The sequence below is a fragment of the Chionomys nivalis genome, chromosome 1 (assembly GCF_950005125.1).
Source record: "Chionomys nivalis chromosome 1, mChiNiv1.1, whole genome shotgun sequence".
Lineage (NCBI taxonomy): Eukaryota > Metazoa > Chordata > Mammalia > Rodentia > Cricetidae > Chionomys > Chionomys nivalis.
This window is the reverse complement of record NC_080086.1, coordinates 185776295-185794727: the sequence shown is the minus strand read 5'-3', so window position 1 is coordinate 185794727 and position 18433 is coordinate 185776295. Positions and strand designations below refer to the sequence as shown.

At 36.7% G+C, this 18433-nt stretch overlaps 1 protein-coding gene across 1 annotated transcript in view; it reads right to left on the bottom strand.

Moving 5' to 3' along the window:
• Positions 1-18433, bottom strand: part of Tfec (transcription factor EC) — a 66701-nt gene that overhangs the window by 6201 nt on the left and 42067 nt on the right. Inside the window, exons 3-5 of the mRNA XM_057781485.1 lie at positions 6596-6710; positions 5170-5226; positions 1374-1449 (exon numbers count right to left, since the gene is read on the bottom strand). Coding sequence (XP_057637468.1) covers positions 1374-1449; positions 5170-5226; positions 6596-6710 — 248 coding nt within the window. The remainder of the gene's footprint in view (positions 1-1373; positions 1450-5169; positions 5227-6595; positions 6711-18433) is intronic.

Here is an 18433-nt window from a genome sequence, read left to right as displayed (position 1 = left end):
TTTTAAAATTTTGTGTACACAGAGGGAGAGTTGGTCAGTGGTTAAGGCACTTGTTATTGCAGAGGACCCAAGGTCGATTCTCGACACCCACATAGTAGTTGACAAATGCCTAAAACTCTATTATCTGGGGTTCCAATGCCTTCTACTGTCCTCTGTGGCATTAGACATGTACATGGTTCATATATGTGCACACAGGAGAAATATTTATACATATAAAACATGCATGTATTTTATTCATAAATGTATTCATACCTATAAAACAACAAAATAAATAAATCTAGAAATAAATAAGTTTATTTGTGTGCCTGTCTGTGTGAATGTATGCAGTGTGTGTCCAAGTGTCTACAAGTGCCAGAAGATGCTGGATGCCTTGATGGTTAGTGACAGGCAACTAGGAGCTGACCAACATAGGTGCTGGAAATGGAACTGAGCTGCTCTGGAAGAGCAGCATCCATTCTCAACCAGACTCAGTTGGATAACAAGAAGAGTTCTCCATTTAGTGGCTTTAGCAGTTTTGAATGATTATCTCTAGAACCTAAACTTGGTCTGAGCACTTCAGTTCTCTCTGCTGGGTTGGGTTCTTCTGCCAGGCTTACCTTGAAGCCCGTCCTTTCCAGTGTGCTAATGAAGATACATATCTCACTCATTTCTAATCTGAGTTATTTTATTGTCCAGATTAGTTATAAAATTTAGATTTAAGGAAAGACTATTTAATGTCTCACAAGTATCACTTTATCAAACACTCCTTTCTAGATGGGGAAATTGTTGATATTTGGGAGATCATATTTGAATCGTCATTCAAGCTGCAGATAATGACTTTGATCTTTGTACAAATGCTCTATTTTCAATATTGAAATTTTGATTAGTTATTTCTTGATATTTATGATCTCAAACCCTATATATCTGGCTTTATGTTTGCCACCAAAATCTGGTCGGCATCAGTCATCAGTATCTTACAATTCTATGTTAGCATGCGTCTCTCTAGAGCCTGAACATATTTGACATTGTGACAATTTAATTTTAATGCTCATATAAATCTTAAGTTGGAAGCAATGCTATTATCATAAGTTGAATATCCAAGTCATTATCATAAACAGCTTTTGACACTACCATTAAATTGCCAATACTGTTAGTATGCAGAGACCCACTGTGATCTGAGGGCAACTCACACACTTATTTTGACTATCAAAAGGATGGGGCAAGGGAATGTCTTGATGCTGAAATAGATATTTCAAAGGGAGACCAGAAGAAGACTTATCTTTGCTGTAAGATGCTTCATTTCCTGGTCATTGGATCTGTCCTCCCTTTTCCCACCCACCCATTTGTGGGACACTGAAACTACAACATTATTGCGCAAATGATTTTGAACTCACGGATCATTAGACTTTGGAATAAGAGTGCCAAGCTCCTTGATTCGGTAATTAATATTATACCTTCTTCTTCTTTCAACTATTAAGAAAGAAATATTATTGATTATTCTCATTAAAACACAGTTCACTGTTGGTCAGCTGTAAATTTAATAATCTTTAAAAAATAGTAAAGAAGATATTCCCAGTTAGTCAAAGGACAGTTTCTAATAATAAGATAAAAATTCGAATATGTCTTATACCAGCAGGAAAATTTATAATAATTGTGAATGTATACTTCATAACATGATAAAATATTTTGCCCCTAAATGATTTTATTTTTTGAATCCACTCACATTACTATATACATTTATACATATATATGCATATATATGCCTATGCTTATTCAGTTTGGTTGATACCTCACTCATACACATAATCTGTCAAGGTCATTCACCATGCTTTACCTTTCTCATATACTCTCCTCAACGTTTAGCACATTGCAAATATATGTGATAAGCTAACAATAACTGCATCTCTTGGGATGGAGAGTTGGCTTAGTGGTTAAAAGCACTTGTTATTGCCAAGAACCCAGGTTTGATTCTCAGTAACCATATGGAAGTTCACCATCTCCTTGGGTATCAAGCATATATGTGGTGCAAAACATTCATACACACAAAATAATAAGAAAATAAATCTAAATAAATAAATAAAAATAAAACTTAAAAAAAAAACAGATGGTGGAGGCCTACACCTTTAATCCCAGTACTCAGGAGGCAGAGACAGGCATATCTCTAGCTGGTCTACAGAGTTCCAAGACAGGCAAGGCTACACAGAAAAACCCTGTTCTAAAAAATTAAACAAGAAAAAAAAAGGAAAATTAAAAAATAATTATATCTCCAGAGAGCTTGGCCTACATAGGTGTTAGACTACTAGTTGCTTTTCTCTTAATTAGTAGTTATTTGGTGTGTGTGTGTGTGTGTGTGTGTGTGTGTGTGTGTGTGTGTAGACATACATACAATAGCATGTGTAGAGGTCAGAGGACATCTTTTAGTGACAGGAACTCTCCTTGCACTGTGTGGATCATGGGGATCAAACTCAGGCTGTCAGACTTGGCAGCAGTGCCTTCGCCCACTGAGCCACCTTACTCGTCCTATTTCCTTAATTATAAGGTTTTTCAAACTCTTGCTTGAATCAGACAAATCTGGTAGGATTGTTGAACATGTCTTTACCTCACCAAGGAATTCTGATTTATGTAGAATCAGTATATGCACTCTTGAAATGTCATTAAGTGAGGCTGTTATTACATGTGCAATGTTAGCCATTCGAGAACTGTAGATAGAAGCCCTTCAAAATTTCTTGCTGTTTATTTTTCTATATTTATTTTCTATATATTTTCCTATATTGGCCCTATATAATATTTTTGCAGTAGATTATGTGTATAAAGTATTCAGGGAAATTTGTGCAAAAAAAGGCCATAAAAAAGAAAAGTATACTTCAAAAACATTGCGAAATACCTAAATAGTGCCTGTTTGAGAACTAAGACCTGCTGCATGAGAAGAAAGTGACTAACAAAGATCATTTGCCTTCCCAAATCCTCTGCAAAGCCAGGGACCATTAGTAAGCTTTATCTTTGGGGACAGCACATTCAAATCAGAGTACACTCAATCACTGAGCTTGTCTTCCTCTTCACTAACCATTCTGCTTCTTTGTACATGACTTACAGGGCAGCTAAATATTTCTACATAAGTAAGCAAAAGTAAAACTGAGAGAAAAGCATGTATGCTTTTCAGAGAGAATTCTATGACAATTCTGTGTTCACATACATTAACTCTATATCACCAATGAAACATGCGACAGCAATGAAGCAAGTTCATGATTCTATCTCAAAATACATTAGTTTTAAGATTGTTCAAAGTATTTTACCTAACTCCACATTGTGCATACTTTCAAAAGCTACCTTCTTCTTAGATTCTACTTATAACATTTTAAATGAGCAATTACAGCTTCAGTTGCTCTTGAATAAACAAGATTTTTTTGTAAATTGCAAAATTTCACTAATCATTATGATTTTGGCATATTCTGTCAAGTCTAATCCCTAAATCCACTGGCATTCTACTGGCATTCAGTAGACTACTTTTGCATTATCTGGTCACACAGACACCAGGGAAGACCAAGACCAAGAGAATCCTATTGAATGGCACCCTGACTAACTTGCACAAGAAATTTCCTCTTTCACTCCAAGGCTCATTTCCAGGCCCAGGACAAGCTATGACCTAAACTCTCCTCTCCTGAGGGAACGAGCTTCCACCTTTAACTATGCGTAATCAAAGGGTTACATATGCTTGGAGCAGAGTGGTAACTCAGGTTCAAAGTTACTGATAGCATAAAATAGAAAGCCACAAGAAACATGTTGCAAGTTAAAGGCTTGCATCAATATTGCCAGGCCAAACCCAGAGATCCTGAGAATTTCAATCCGCCCTTGGCTTTCCAGGTTTTAATAAAGAATTAACATTTTCAAATTTGATTTTTAACTTTTACATGTTTAGGCAGCAGATAAAGGCAACCTTCTTTGTAGTTTTGCAATGGCTTCTTATGTTCTGTAGCTTTAACTGTTTTATATTTGTCATCTATAAAATACACAGCACTAAATTTTTAACATTGATTTACCACAAAATGAAACGACTAAGCATGAGAATCCAGTTACATAACACTTTGATAAGACAAATAGCAGACACCAATAATACTATCCATTAAAGGCCTGTTTTGGTTTTTTTTTTTTTTTTCTGTTGTTGTTTTTTTTAAAAAAAAAAAAACATAGAGAACAGAAGGAGAGACAGGGCAATAACTTCATGGGACCTATGGCTCCCCAGTATATTAACTAATAGAACCAGTTATCAGCTCTGCCCACTCATGCTCCCCCTTACCTCACATTCTAAATCAAAGTTGTCTGCAATGCCCTTGAGAACTAAGGGAACCCAAAGGTTATGGCTCAAAAGAGTTGGAGCAAGGGCCAGCGCTGCTCACTGTCAGTTAACTGTTACCAGTCTGATTTGGCAGTAGCAATAAGAACTGTCAAGGGTATCACGTGTCCATACAGAATGGATTTCAGTCCATTGCACATAAGAAAATTGCTGGTTTGACTCGCGGCTTTACTCTTTGCTTTTCATTGTTACTCTTTCTCTGTTGAGACTTGTGTCTCGGAACAAAGCTGCTTCACACTCAATTAGTGGAAGTCACTTGAAATAGTGAATCTCTTAAGACAAGACTGAGCACTATAAACCCCAGCCTTGCTGATAATCTACCTCTCTCAGCTGCATTTCTCCAGGTCCTATGACTGGTTATATGAGTCAAAATGACTTAAGAAGGCACGAAGATTCAACATTACAACATAAGCCACGCCTTTCAGCTAATGTATCATTGAATAACGAGGAGCAAGTTGATACTGAAAAACGAGAATGTGTACTTATTTCTGACAGCATCAAGTACACTTTATAGCCAGTTGCTTCTTTAAATCTATGAGCTGGTGAATCACAACACTGCTCAAATGTAACCAAATGCACTCATCTCAGTCAAGCATGCCTTGCCCGAGAAGGGAAGGTAAAGAGACTGTTCAGCTTGCCTCGTTTCATGAAAATGCCAAACTTTTTCAAAAGTTCTCAAGGTTTGCATGTCTAAAATCGGCTCAAGTTGCTAAGCATGGACAATTAATTTCAATAATCCAATTTCAAGCAGCAATGGCATGACAGCAAAAGACTACTTTATTCTGCATGCATTTCCTCTTGTATTAATTTTGTCTGAAGAAAAAAGAAAACATACTCACTGAGATTGTGGTTGTCCTTTTTCTGTCTCTCTTTCGCCAAAGCTCTAGTGTCAGTTTCTGAACAAAAGAAACAGTTGAAACAGAGTTCAGTTCTGCTCTGGAGTCTTTCCCTACAATGTTCAGAAACACTGGGTAGGAAAAGAGGATTGCTTGTTCTAGAATACTGCAGTAATATGCTTGATGCCATATGAAGAAATTTAGGGCAGGAGATGCTTCAGTAAAAGACAATGGCAAAGTCTTGAAGACCTGGAGAAGCAAAAATCTTATCTGTTTTTATAGCTTTTCATTTTAAAGTCATGTGGTCAATTATCAGACTTATGGTCTCAGGCTCTTCACCTGGGAAATGAATATATTACAACAGCTACCTGATAAACAATGGAAGGGTTTTATAGGCATGTTGCATGGAAACGCTAAACTCTTCATTAATGTCTATCATTATTTCCATATTTTTGAGATTCAGAAATTAACTTTGTGTCATCCAAAATATTTATGATTGCTACGTCAAAGGAATTGAAACTAGCTATATATCTCAGATGTGCACGTCAAAAACATCTTAGCACTCAGGAAATAACAAAGTTCGCTGCAGACTTGACTTGATGGCCAGTGTCCAAACTCTGAAAAGTGTCCAAAATAATTCTGACTCCATGGTCTTCATAAATGGGTAGTTCCTTCACCATTATCAGCATCCATTGGGATTACGATACCAATAGAATATTAAGGAAATGTCCTTGGTGGCTCTAAGAGCTACTTCTATTGTGCTGTCTATAAGACCTTCTGGAGAGGTGCACGCAGTTACAAAGCAAGACTACTTGTCAATTTACAGCATTTTCACACCCAGGGCTAATACCAGCTCTGGAATGTATTGTCTAGCCTAGTCACATGTCACAGACTATGTGACTCATAAGAGCGACTCATAAGAGACTCTGAGTCACAACAATTGGCTAAGCTTCTCCTGGATCCTTAGGTCAAGAAGATGAAATCAAAATTTTAAAGTTTGAAAGAAGCATATGAGCAGCTCCATAAATACCAAACCCATTCGACTAAAATGTGAATGATATTGACCTATTGTTTAGTGACATTAAGAAATGATAGATCTACTCTCAACACTTACCTCTCCCTTTTAACTATTTTTTTTTAAATATTTATTTATTCTGTATACAGTATTCTGTCTGTGTGTATGCCTGAAGGCCAGAAGAGGGCACCAGACCCCATTACAGATGGTTGTGAGCCACCATGTGGTTGCTGGGAATTGAACTCAGGACCTTTGAAAGAGCAGGCAGTGCTCTTAACCTCTGAGCCATCTCTCCAGCCCCCATTAACTATTTTGACCGTACTTTAAGAAACTATTTAGCATGACACTACGTCATTCATATATATGCAACTCATAAAAAGTTAAAAGGCTAAAGTTTTTAAAAGTCAACATTACCTGCAATTTCCTTTTTCATGGGCAGGATGTTTGGACAGGAAGCATTCATTAGATTTATGTTAACTGGAGAAATTCCCTGCTCATCAGGGTAAACATCCAAAATACTACTAGATAACTTAAAGAAAAAAGAGAAAAGATCAACTAATGCCACTGTAGACATACATATATTTATGTATTCGTTAAATTCCTCATTTTAAAGTTATCACTTTGTAATGATTATGACAATAGAAACCATTAGTTTTAAACAGAAAATATGCATTTACTAATGTAGTGATATTGTGTTTGTGTTTTAACAAATAAAGCTTGCCTAAAAGATCAAAGTGCAGAGCTAAACCACTAGAGGCCACCTTTAATCCCAACGCCTAGGAGTCACAGGCCTTTAATCCCAGCACGAGAGAGGTAGAGACAGGAAGGGATATGGCTAGACAGAGAGGAATGTAGGCAGCAGGAGACAAGAGCTCAGTGCAGTCTGAGGTTTGGTGAAGACAGATGCAGTCTAAGTTGCATTCTGATTTGCAGTCTGCAGTCTGAAGTTGCAGTCTGAGGATAGGATCACACCTTTGGTCTGAGCATTGGTAGAGGCGAAGGTCTTTCTAGGGGCTGGCTACACTGCTTCTCTGATCTTTCAGATTTCATCCCCTAATATCTGACTCTGGGTTTTCTTTATGAACAATTAGAATTTGTGCTACAGATTACTTTTAAATACATTATGAAATGCATGTGGATAAGATATGCTGAAAATAGTATTTAGATTGCAACAAAAAGAGAGATCAGTTCATGCATGAGGGAAAATTCTGATGAATATTTACAAACCTATGGAGCCTTGAGCCAGATTATGACATGGTTGCAACTTGGTACTATTAAAATATCTTTTTGAAAAAGCTATACACTTCTTAACAAATCTAGAAGTTTCTTGAAGACTGCAAGTGAAGTAAAATGGCAAAATTTTGGGGAGCTTCAGAATGCTGTCAGTAATTTCAGAATCTGGCCATCAAGAGGATTTTCGGTTGTTAATGAAATGGGAAACTATGATCCTTGAAAGCATACTTTCCCCACTGTACACTAATGTTCTAGATTGATATAAATAGCCCACTTGGTGACCAAGAGCATACTAAGACTAGCTTGCCTCTATTAAACATAGGCTCTGTCCAACTGTCAGCTCTGCAAAGCTTGTAGTTCTTCTTGAGCACAATTTCTTAGAAACATAATGTACTTTAAATACAATTCAAAATTATATTGTTTCATTACTCGAACTGTGCTTATTGATCATGCAAAAAGATTCAATTTAAATAATATTCAAATATTAAGCAAATTCCCAGTATTTCAGGGAACAGTTACATTTATGACATAAGATTTAAAATTATAAAATATTTCTAATTTATATATCTGTGTTATATTTCTGGGCAGTTAACCAAAGGTTGAATAAGAAGCAATTGTTTTCTCTTAAGACCTATGGAAATATATGTATGTATATATATATATATATACATATATATACATATATATATATGTAGTCAAACACAGCTATGTCAAAATTATTGCAGAGAAATTAACCCTACATTCTACTTATTGTAAAATTCCAGTTCAACCTGAGTTACTATTTCAAGATTTAGAAAATCCACTGGACTGAACTCCCAAGGTCCAAATGAGGAGCAGAAGGAGGAAAAACATGAGCAAGGAAGTCAGGACCACGAGGGATGTGCCTACCCACTGAGACGAGATGGTGGGGCTGATCTAATGGGAGCTCACCAAGGCCAGCTGGACTGGGACTGATGGAGCATGTGATCAAACCGGACTCTCTGAACGTGGTTGACAATGAGTGCTGACTGAGAAGCCAAAACAATGGCACTGGGTTTTGATCCTACTGCATGTACTGGCTTTGTGGGAGCCTAGTCTGTTTGGATGCTCACCTTCCTAGACCTGGATGGAGGGGGAGGACCTTGGACTTTCCACAGGGCAGGGAACCCTGACTTCTCTTTGGACTGGAGAGGGAGGGGGAGAGGAAGTGGGGGGATGAGAGAGGGAAATGGGAGGTGGGGAGGAGGTGGAAATTTTTAATAATAATAATAAAGTTTAAAAAGAGATTTAGAAAATCAATTTGACAATCTACATGAAGAAATTACTTAGGCTGAAATTAATTTTCAGGGGAGCATGTTGCTTTAGTGTATTAAATAAATGTGTATTTCTAAGTAAAATCAACTACAAAATGAAGTTTAAATGACCTAATACATAAATCTATGTTCCTATCAAGAAGTACATTCTAGCCTGCTTTTGTCTCTACGTCATATATTTTAATATACTGCTATCTTCATTGTTAGTTTTATTAGAAAGCCTCATCTTTAATTTATCTAGCTTATACTTTACTTATATTCACTTAATTGATTTTCACAGTGCTCAGGACCAACCCAGGGCCTGAAATATGCTACACACATATATGCTCTATCATGAGCTTCATTCTTGACCCTACAAACTCATTATTTTAAAAACGTATTTTTATTTTACAGATTTTAGATGGGGAGTATTTAAGCACTTATCCTTTTCCAATTTACTTATTTTAGAAACAAACAAGGGTTGACTAAATTAGAAAGATGATGTATGTGACTCTCTGGCCAATCCATTTAGGAGGTGTTCTACAACACAGACTGTTTCCCCAAGGTGTTCGTCATCTCAACAGTGCTTTAAACACACACATTTTCATGGTCACATTTGAGTAACTTGTTGGTTATGAGCCAAGGCATCTCCACCTGAAAGGTACATTTCCACTGTGCCTTTGAGAAATATAATGGATGTACTGAACAAAAAGACAGGGAGTGGAGGGGAAGGAACTCGGGAAAGGGAGCTTTGCCTCTGAAAAGCTTGAATTCAGATGGATTTCAATGTAGACTGGGAAATTGCAGAAATGTTCAAGAAGAAAAGGAACTCTAGTCCATGTACTGTAACAATGGAGAGAGAGGGTCCTAACCACTGGGTCCACAGTACCTGCTCAGATAGTACTCACTGCATCAGTCCATAGAAAGAGAACAGGTTTCTGACAATGAATCTAATCCTGCCTAACTCTAGCTAGGTTATGTCATCCCCTGAACTCGGCTATAGTCTAATTTATGCCTTAAATCATAATGATTAATACCCTACTATGCTGTAGGTACTGTTCTGTTTCATGCAAACAGTTAATCACATTTTGAATATCATTAGATTGTCGAGTTTCAAAGTGTGTAACACACTTCAGGTCATCTAAGGAGAATTCTCTCCATAAAAACTTGTGCAAATGCAATGGTAGTGAACACGGAATGCATGCATATCCATAGGAAAGCGCTTACAAAGCTAACATGCTTCTACTTTTGCCAGAGGTCTTCGTTACTTCGGTAACAAGGCCTATGTCTTTGTGGGTTGGCAAGCAAATGGATAGGTACTTTGTGAAGATGCTTTTATTCTTGTTAAGAAAAGGCAGGCTGATTTCTCAATAAGGCAATACACTGACATGACAATGAATGAACATACTGTTACCAAGCCAAATAAAAATAAATAATTTATCTTAAAATCCATTTAAAGGGGCCAAGAATGCATCTTTGTGAGAGGATGCGACTCTCTGGTAGAGAAAGAACATTTCTGAGAAGCTGCTTGGCGATGAACAGTGAGTGATCGTGATGTATATCTAGATTTTATTCACATCTTCAGTCCTGAGGTCTGATGAACAGAAATAACCTGGATCCAGCCTTCATACGTGATAGATCCTTTCAAAGCACTCAGTATTTCTTGGGGGATGGGGGTATTCACAGGTCAAAATAGCAAAACATCTAAGGAAAATGACGATTTTGAGAAAAAAATAAATGATTATAAAATGACCAATAACACAACTAAGAATTAAGTATAAAATGAAAATGAATGAATGTTTTTCAAACATGAGTGAAAATAATTATACATCTTTTTATTCCAGCCTTGAGGTCATGAGCATATGAGACCATTATAATAATATTCCTAAGCACACAGCATTAAGTTAATGCCCCCCTCAAAAAAAATCAAAATCAAAATTGGGCTGTTAGAAAAGTAAGAAGGATCTGGGAGAGGGAAAATAAAATGATCATAATATACTATTTAAACTTTTAATGAATTAAATACAAAAAAACATTTACTTCAACAAAGAGTAACACTGAAAAAAAATTTAATGAAGTGCTTAAAATGAAAAGCTATTTAAAGATGTGTTTCAAAGATGGAAATAAAATTGATCAAGTATCTCAGAAAAGTGATTGTGGAATGTAAGGAAAAGGCAATGGTAGAGATTGAGATCAAAGACAAGAGAGAAGTATTCCAGTCTTCATAATTACAGCCCAAGTGAATTGGGGTAGCAAGGAAGTGCTAAAAAATTACTATGGGAATATACCTTTTAAAAAATTTTTATGCACATAGATGTTTTGCCTAAGATATATCTGGGACCATGTGAGTGCCTAGTGGCTGTAGATGCCAGAAGAGGGTATTAGATCTCCTGGGATTGGGAATACAGACAGCTATGAATGCCACATGGGTAATGGGAATTGAACCCAGGACCTCTGGATGAGTAGCCAGTATTCTTAACTGCTGAGTCACCTCTCCAGTACAAGGAAATATACTTTAAAAGTAGAACATAAATAATCTAAAATGTGAGAAAAATAGTTGAAAATATATTGCATTAGTCAAAGTGTTACAAGGAGTGGGTTGCTTATTTGTCCTGGACACCCAAAACCTGAATAGTCACACAGAAACTATAATAATTAAAACACTGCTTTGCCCATTAGACCTAACCTCTTATTAGCTAACTCTTACATCTTAATTTAACCCATCTCCATTAATTCGTGTATCGCCACATTGCTGTGACTTACCAACAAGATTCTAACCAGTGTCCATCTCAGACTGAGGATCCATGGCTTCTCTCTGACTCTGCCCTTCTTTCCAGCATTCAGTTCTGTATTCCCTGCCTACCTAAGTTCTGCCCCATCAACAGGCCAAGGCAGTTTTTTTATTAATGGAAATCACCACATATGGAGGTGAGTCCCACATCATCAGAGTTCTCTAGAGGAACAGAATTCATAGAATGATACAAACACACATACACACACACAAACACACACACACACACGGGAGTGCAGACTTGTACAGCCACTTTGGAAATCACTGTGGTGGTTTCTCAGAAAACTGAGCATTGATTTACCTCACTGCTGGTGGGAGTGCAAACTTATACAGCCACTTTAGAAATCACTATAGTTATTTCTCAGAAAATTGGGAATTAATTTACCTCAAGACCCAGCTGAACCACTCCTAGAATGCTCAATCATACCATAAGGACACTTGCTCAACTATGTTCATAGCAGTTTTATTCATAACAGCAAGAACCTGGCAACAACCTAGATGTCCATCAACCAAAGAATGGAACTTTAAAAATGTGGCACATTTACACAATGGTGTATTACCCAAGTGTTAAAAAATAATGATACCATGAAATTTTCAGACAAATGAATAGAACCAGAAAAAAAAATCATTTTGAATGAGGTAACTCAGACCCAGAAAGACAATCATGGTTTGTACACACTTATAAGTAGATATTAACAGTAAAGTAAAAGATAATCATGCTCCACAGACCCAGAGAAGCTAAGTAACAAGAAGGACTTAAAGGGAGATGCAAGGATCTCCCTGGGAAGGGAAATAGAATAGATTCCACAGGAGGACTGGGGATGAAAGTGCTTGGGAAGAGCAGGGATCGGATAGGGAGGAGAGGGAGAAAATATTGAGAGAAACAACTGGAACTGAGGTTGAACGTAGCACAGTGAAAACTCCATTGAATCTACTAGAGTAACCCTAACAAAGACACCTAGCAATGGGGGACATGGAGCCTAAATAAGTCATTTCTGTAACCAAGCAATGCTTCAAGAGGAAGGATTGAGTTACTAACCCAGCCACAAAGCCTTCTACCTACAGTTTGTCCTCCCTGCAGAGAGTCCTGGGATCAGAACCTAGCAAAATCGTCATCAAAAAGACCATAGTGTTCATCCAGAAACTGATGGGAGCAGGTACAGAGTCTGACAACAAACATTAGGAGTAGATTGCGAGTCTTGATGGTGGGGAGGAAGGATCTGAGGAACCAGAGAGGTCAGGGACACTATGAGAACATGGCCCACAAAATCAGTGGATCAGGACTCATGAGGGCTCTCAGAGATCAGGGAGCCTATAGGGGTCTGACCTAAGTCTTCTATTATATATTTATATTATAACTGAGTAGCTTGGTGTTCTTATGAGATTCCTAACAGTGGGAGAGGGGACTATCTCTGACTCTTTTGCCTACTGTGAGACCCTTTCCCTCATACTGGGCTGCCTTATTCAGTCTTGATGTCTTGATATGCACCTGGTCTTATTATATCTTGTTTTGCCATGTTTGGTTGATGTCCCTGGAAGGCCTGTTCTTCTCTGAGGGGGATACGGAAGGGGATGTATTGGGGAAGAAGAGAGGTGGAAGGCGAAATACTTGGGTGAAGGAATGGAGTAGAAACTGTGGTCAAGATGTAATATATGAGAAAAAAACATATATATGTATGGAGTAAAGATGAAATCATGCTGAAATTTAACAACCAAAAAACAAAACCACACATAAAGTAATTTTTTTAGCATAACAAAAAACTAAAGAAAAAGTCTCAGACTTAAATAACAACTCAACAAAAATAGATTAACGTTGAAATTAGATAAACTATTAAGAGATCAGAAGAAAAAAATAATCAAATAACAAGATAACAGCAAAGCATTAAAAAATAAATTCAAAAGCACAAGCACAATCATTTGTGGAAAAATAAATTAAGAGTACATAATGTTTCTATAAGACTGATTAAACAGAGAAAGAAGATAAAATAAATATCCAAATAAACAGAGTATACAACTAGACAGTAAGTTTACAGGGTGGCACAAATGTTATGGAAGTAACCAAGCATGTTTTGCTTAAATTTAATGTCCACTCCGTGAGCAGAGGAACCAATACACAGTCCTGCTAAAAAGCCAATAGCCTGAGACTTGAAAGGTCATAGACCAATGACTCTTAATGACATATTGGTATTCCATATAGCAGATCATCACTCTGCCCTCATCAGAGAAGCTACATCTTTCAGTATATGGTTTTAACAAAGAGACCCAAAACAGTACAATGTGCAGAGAGTAAGAGACTTTGGAATACTCAGGGTTAAGTAGGAATGTTATTACTAAACCCCTAACTTCAAGGTTCAAGTATCTATGAAGAAGAAGAGGTAGTAAGATTTAAAAGCTGGAGAGGGTAAATAACTCCAAGGAAACAGTAAATTAGAGACACAAGATAACTGACACACATATGAATTCTGAAAGATGGTAACAACATGGCAAGACCTGCACAGATTCAAACTACACAGAATTTCTGCACTGAAAATGAAAAGTCCTGTCCCTAACCAAGAATCTATTTGTAATCAGTATCTGGAAAAGACAACATCATTTTTTCCAATGGAGTGTCAATGAATAAATCAATCATACTCCAAGACAGAACACAGACCCAGGAGATGATGGCCAAAACAAAACAAATTCCATGTTTCGTAGGGTTTTTGTTTTGTTTTTCATTTGTTTTTTTGTTTTATCATCGTTGGAGTTTTATGTTTGTTTGATTGTAGAGATATTTAGTGTTTTAATTTTTTTTAAGTTTCTGTCTTTCAATTCTCACTTTTTGTTTTTTTTCCATTTTGAGTCAGAGAAACCAGGAATATGGGTGGAATGGGCAATAGGATTCTGAGATGAGTTGGGGGAGGGGAAACATTAAAACATTAGACAGAGTAAGTAGCCCTGGCTGCCTGGAACTCTCTATGTAAACCTGGCTGGTTTTGAACTCACAGAGATCCACCTGACTCTGATTCCAAAGTGCTGGGATTAAAGGCATGCATCAATATGCTTAGCCTTGTATGAAAGAATTCTTAATATTTTAAAAATAATATATAAAAGATAATGAGTTTTTTTAATATTTGGACTAAGGTAAGGATGTCCGCTTTCACCTCTATCATTCAACAAATAATCTAGACAGAACAATTAGTCAAGAGAAGCCACGAATTCACAAATTATCAAGAACTACATAAAATGGTCTCTGTTTAAAGACAACATGATTTATAATCTTATATTTAGAAAATCCAGAGATTCCATAAAAACAAAAGACACAAAACAAAAACAAAAAATGCACCCTTATTTAAACTAACAAATGAAGCTGCTAACCCAGTCACAAAACATAAAATCAACACATGAAAATCAGTTGTATTTATATACATAAGTGATGAGCATTCTGAAAAAAAAGTTAGCACATTTCCATTTAAAATAACCTCAGAAAAAGATGTAGGAATAAGCTTAACTCTTATAAATGAAAGATGTATGGGCTGAAAACCAAATAATACAGATAAGATTAAAGACATAAAAGATGAAAAATAAACTGTATTTCTAGAAAGAGAATATTGACAAGATGATAACACTACACAAGGTAGTCACATAGCCAATGTTATTGCCATCAAATGCCAAGCACATTTTTGAAGAGGTTGAAAATCATTTGTTAAAATTCACATGAATTTTCAAGGAACATTAATAAACTAAAAACAGTCTTGGAAAAGAACTAAGTAGAGAATGAATACGTCTGGATTGCCAAGCTGTTACAGTGCTATGGTAACACAGAGTGACATTCTGACATCACAACAATTACACAGGGCTATAGGGCAGAAAAACAAAGCCAAAAAAACTTCCGAATATAGTCCAGCAAATTGGACAGGGTTGCCAAGACCACTCAGTGGCAAAGGGCAATCTTTTCAATGAATGGCAATGGTTTCAATGGATATCTAAGGAAAAAAAGAACAATTCTGGGATCTTATCTTGCACTTATTTAAAAATTAACTCACAGTGGGTTAAGGAACTGAGCACAAGATATGCAACAGGAAGACTCTTGAGAAAATACAGAGCTCTTGAGAATGGTGGAATCAGCAGAACACCGTTTGCCAAACTAACTTTTAGTGACACCGGAGAGAAATAGCTTTGCTTTTGTTTACAATTGGTGCTGTCTGGATAAGAAAACAGTCTACAGCCAAAATTATTGCAGAAGCATCTACACAAGCCATAAATTGAAAGAATATCCATCACCTCTTACCAGAAAACCACATACACTGGGACCTAAACTCCACTTTAGAATGACCGTTACTCTTCAGGCATCAGACGCAATCTGAACCCTGATACGATATTTTAAAATGATATCCACTCTGGAATTTCATCTCTGTTTTCATTCCTCAAGCTCTCAGGTCCCTAACCTAAACTATGCATCCCCATTTAGTGTTTCTACATCCCTTCTAATAAACTCCCACTGTCTCATACCAACATCTTTAAAATACCCTTAAGATCTATTTGACCTCAAGAAACTGAAGCCTAAAATCCCTGCCATATATAAACTGAAACTCTTGTGTCTAGCACTCAAAATGCTATTATAGCTTTTTGTTACAGATTTGATGCTATTTTCACTACTTCTAAACTTTTAAAGCCTTGTCATTGTCATGTATACACATACTGGGCCTTTCAGTAGGAGATTTCAGACTTTGGTGTGAATAAGGGTTATGATTGCAATGATTCTGTGAATCTGGAGGTGAGGAATTTATAGAGAAAAATAAAACACAATTTAATAACATATGCTATGCCAGAATTGATTGTTTGTTAAGTGTCAGGGATAATAAAATAAGTCAAATAACATCTTCATAACAGTGTTGTAGGGTGCATATGACTATCATTCTAAACAAGAAGCAATTGCGCTCAGAATTGAAGTAATGGTCTAAGAATAAGACAACTCTAAAAGCAGCAGAGGTCGCAATGAGACAGCTCGGTGTCTGTAAACACAAAGATACAAGTTTAATATCTAAAACCCATGTGGGAAAATCAAGAGCTGTGGTATTTGCTTGTTATACCAACACCAAGGATATAGAAACAGGTGTCTGGAGCTGACAGGTCACCCAGCCTCACCTACTATGTGAGGTCACATCAGTGGGAGACACCACCTCAAAACAGAAGCTGAAATAATAGCTTAGATTCAGACTTGTAAGACACAAAGGCTGTATCCTCTATTATTTTCCCCACTGCGGAAGCATTCTTGTCTTTAGTTTCTTTTTGTGTCTTGAATAGTCAGAACAATTTGGAGCTACTGACTGTATTTTTCTTCCCCACTGCTCCTTCCTGAACTCCACCCAGCCCATAAATATCAGAATCAAACAGTTCCTCTCAAGGGCTTAACTCAGGGGCCAGCTCTACCCAACAGACTCTCTGAAGGTAACCTGGCTTATTTTTCTCTTCTCCAAAGTGCTGTAGGACAAATAAACTTAAATAAAAGTTTAAATGTAATTTGTACTTATTTATTACTCCAGTGCTTTTCATTTATATCCACTTAGCAACAGAAAAGATTCCATAGTCTACATTCAGTATTCTCCCAGAAATTATTTTGAAGTTTTTCTGGACATGCCCATGAATTGCCTAGATAATCTCATTATAAATACTCAAAAATGAACAAAACTTATGGACAGTTACAAGTTAAATTTACAAGTAAATATTCAGTGAAATAACAAAAGGTAAAAAGAGGCCCTAAATGGTGTGTGTGTGTGTGTATGTGTATGTGCATGTATGTGTGTGCATGTATGTGTTTGTGGTATGTGTGCATGTGTGGTGAGTGTGGTGTGTGTGTGCATGTGTGTGTGGTGTGTGTGTGCATGCATGCATGTGTAGTGTGTGTGTGCTGTATGTGCATGCGTTTGTGGTATTTGTGTATGTGTGTGTATATGTATGGTGTGTATGTATGCATGTGTGTGTGGTTGTTTTTGTATGTGTGTGTATGTATGTGTGTGTATGTGTGTGTGGTGTGTGTGTGTATGTGTGTGGTGTCATAGCACATATTAAATGTGAGTTTTTAAAAGATACTGACAGATGTATTTGTTTAGACCCTTGCCTTTTGCTTTCCTATGAAAATATGCACTGTAGATCTGAAATGGTAAAACTGAGCAGGAGACTGTTTGATAGAGAAACTGGATATAAAAGAAGATAAACTCCTATTCTAAAGAGGCGCACCACAGGGAACGGTAGACTGTAGAACGTATGCACACATGAAACACTGACTTTCCAAAGATTATTTTCCTTCCTTGTGGGTGTTGATTCATTTAGATTAACTCAGCCAGATTTTTTTTGCTTTAGAACATACACCACCAATTGCCTCAAGTTTTATTTTATTTGTTAAAACATCACTCTGAGGCTTAAATGACAAACACTGGGCTGTGAAATCCTGCTGTGTTATTTTGTTATTATTATTTTTGTTCCATTGTAAGTGAACAAAAATAATGAGTGGGGCTGGAGTTGGAGTTTCCTTGGCAAGCTAGCTTTAACACAAATAGAAAAATACAAAACTGGACGCTCACAGTTTCACATCACATATACTGCGTGTTCATTATTCTCTTCTCACTAAAATAACAAGTTGTTAGTGTGAGTATGAAATAAACAATTAACCGAATCCCACATTGTATACAAAAGTCACAATAAAACATTAGCTTTAGCAGGTTTTTGACTAAATAAACTATATAATTTCTTAGCATAGCCCAGAGCACTCCAACACTGTTTGTAAGTAAACAAGCTCTTTGAAACACACAGTTAATTATGGTTAACACATTTCAGTGCGAATGTCTACACCTTATTTTACCCACTGTAATGCTAAATTTCAAATTCAGCATTTAGGCCAGTTTCATCTCCAGATAGTGAAAGAATTTCAAGATGTGCGTACTCACCAGCTTCAACTTGGAAGGGTCTAGAACCTTCACA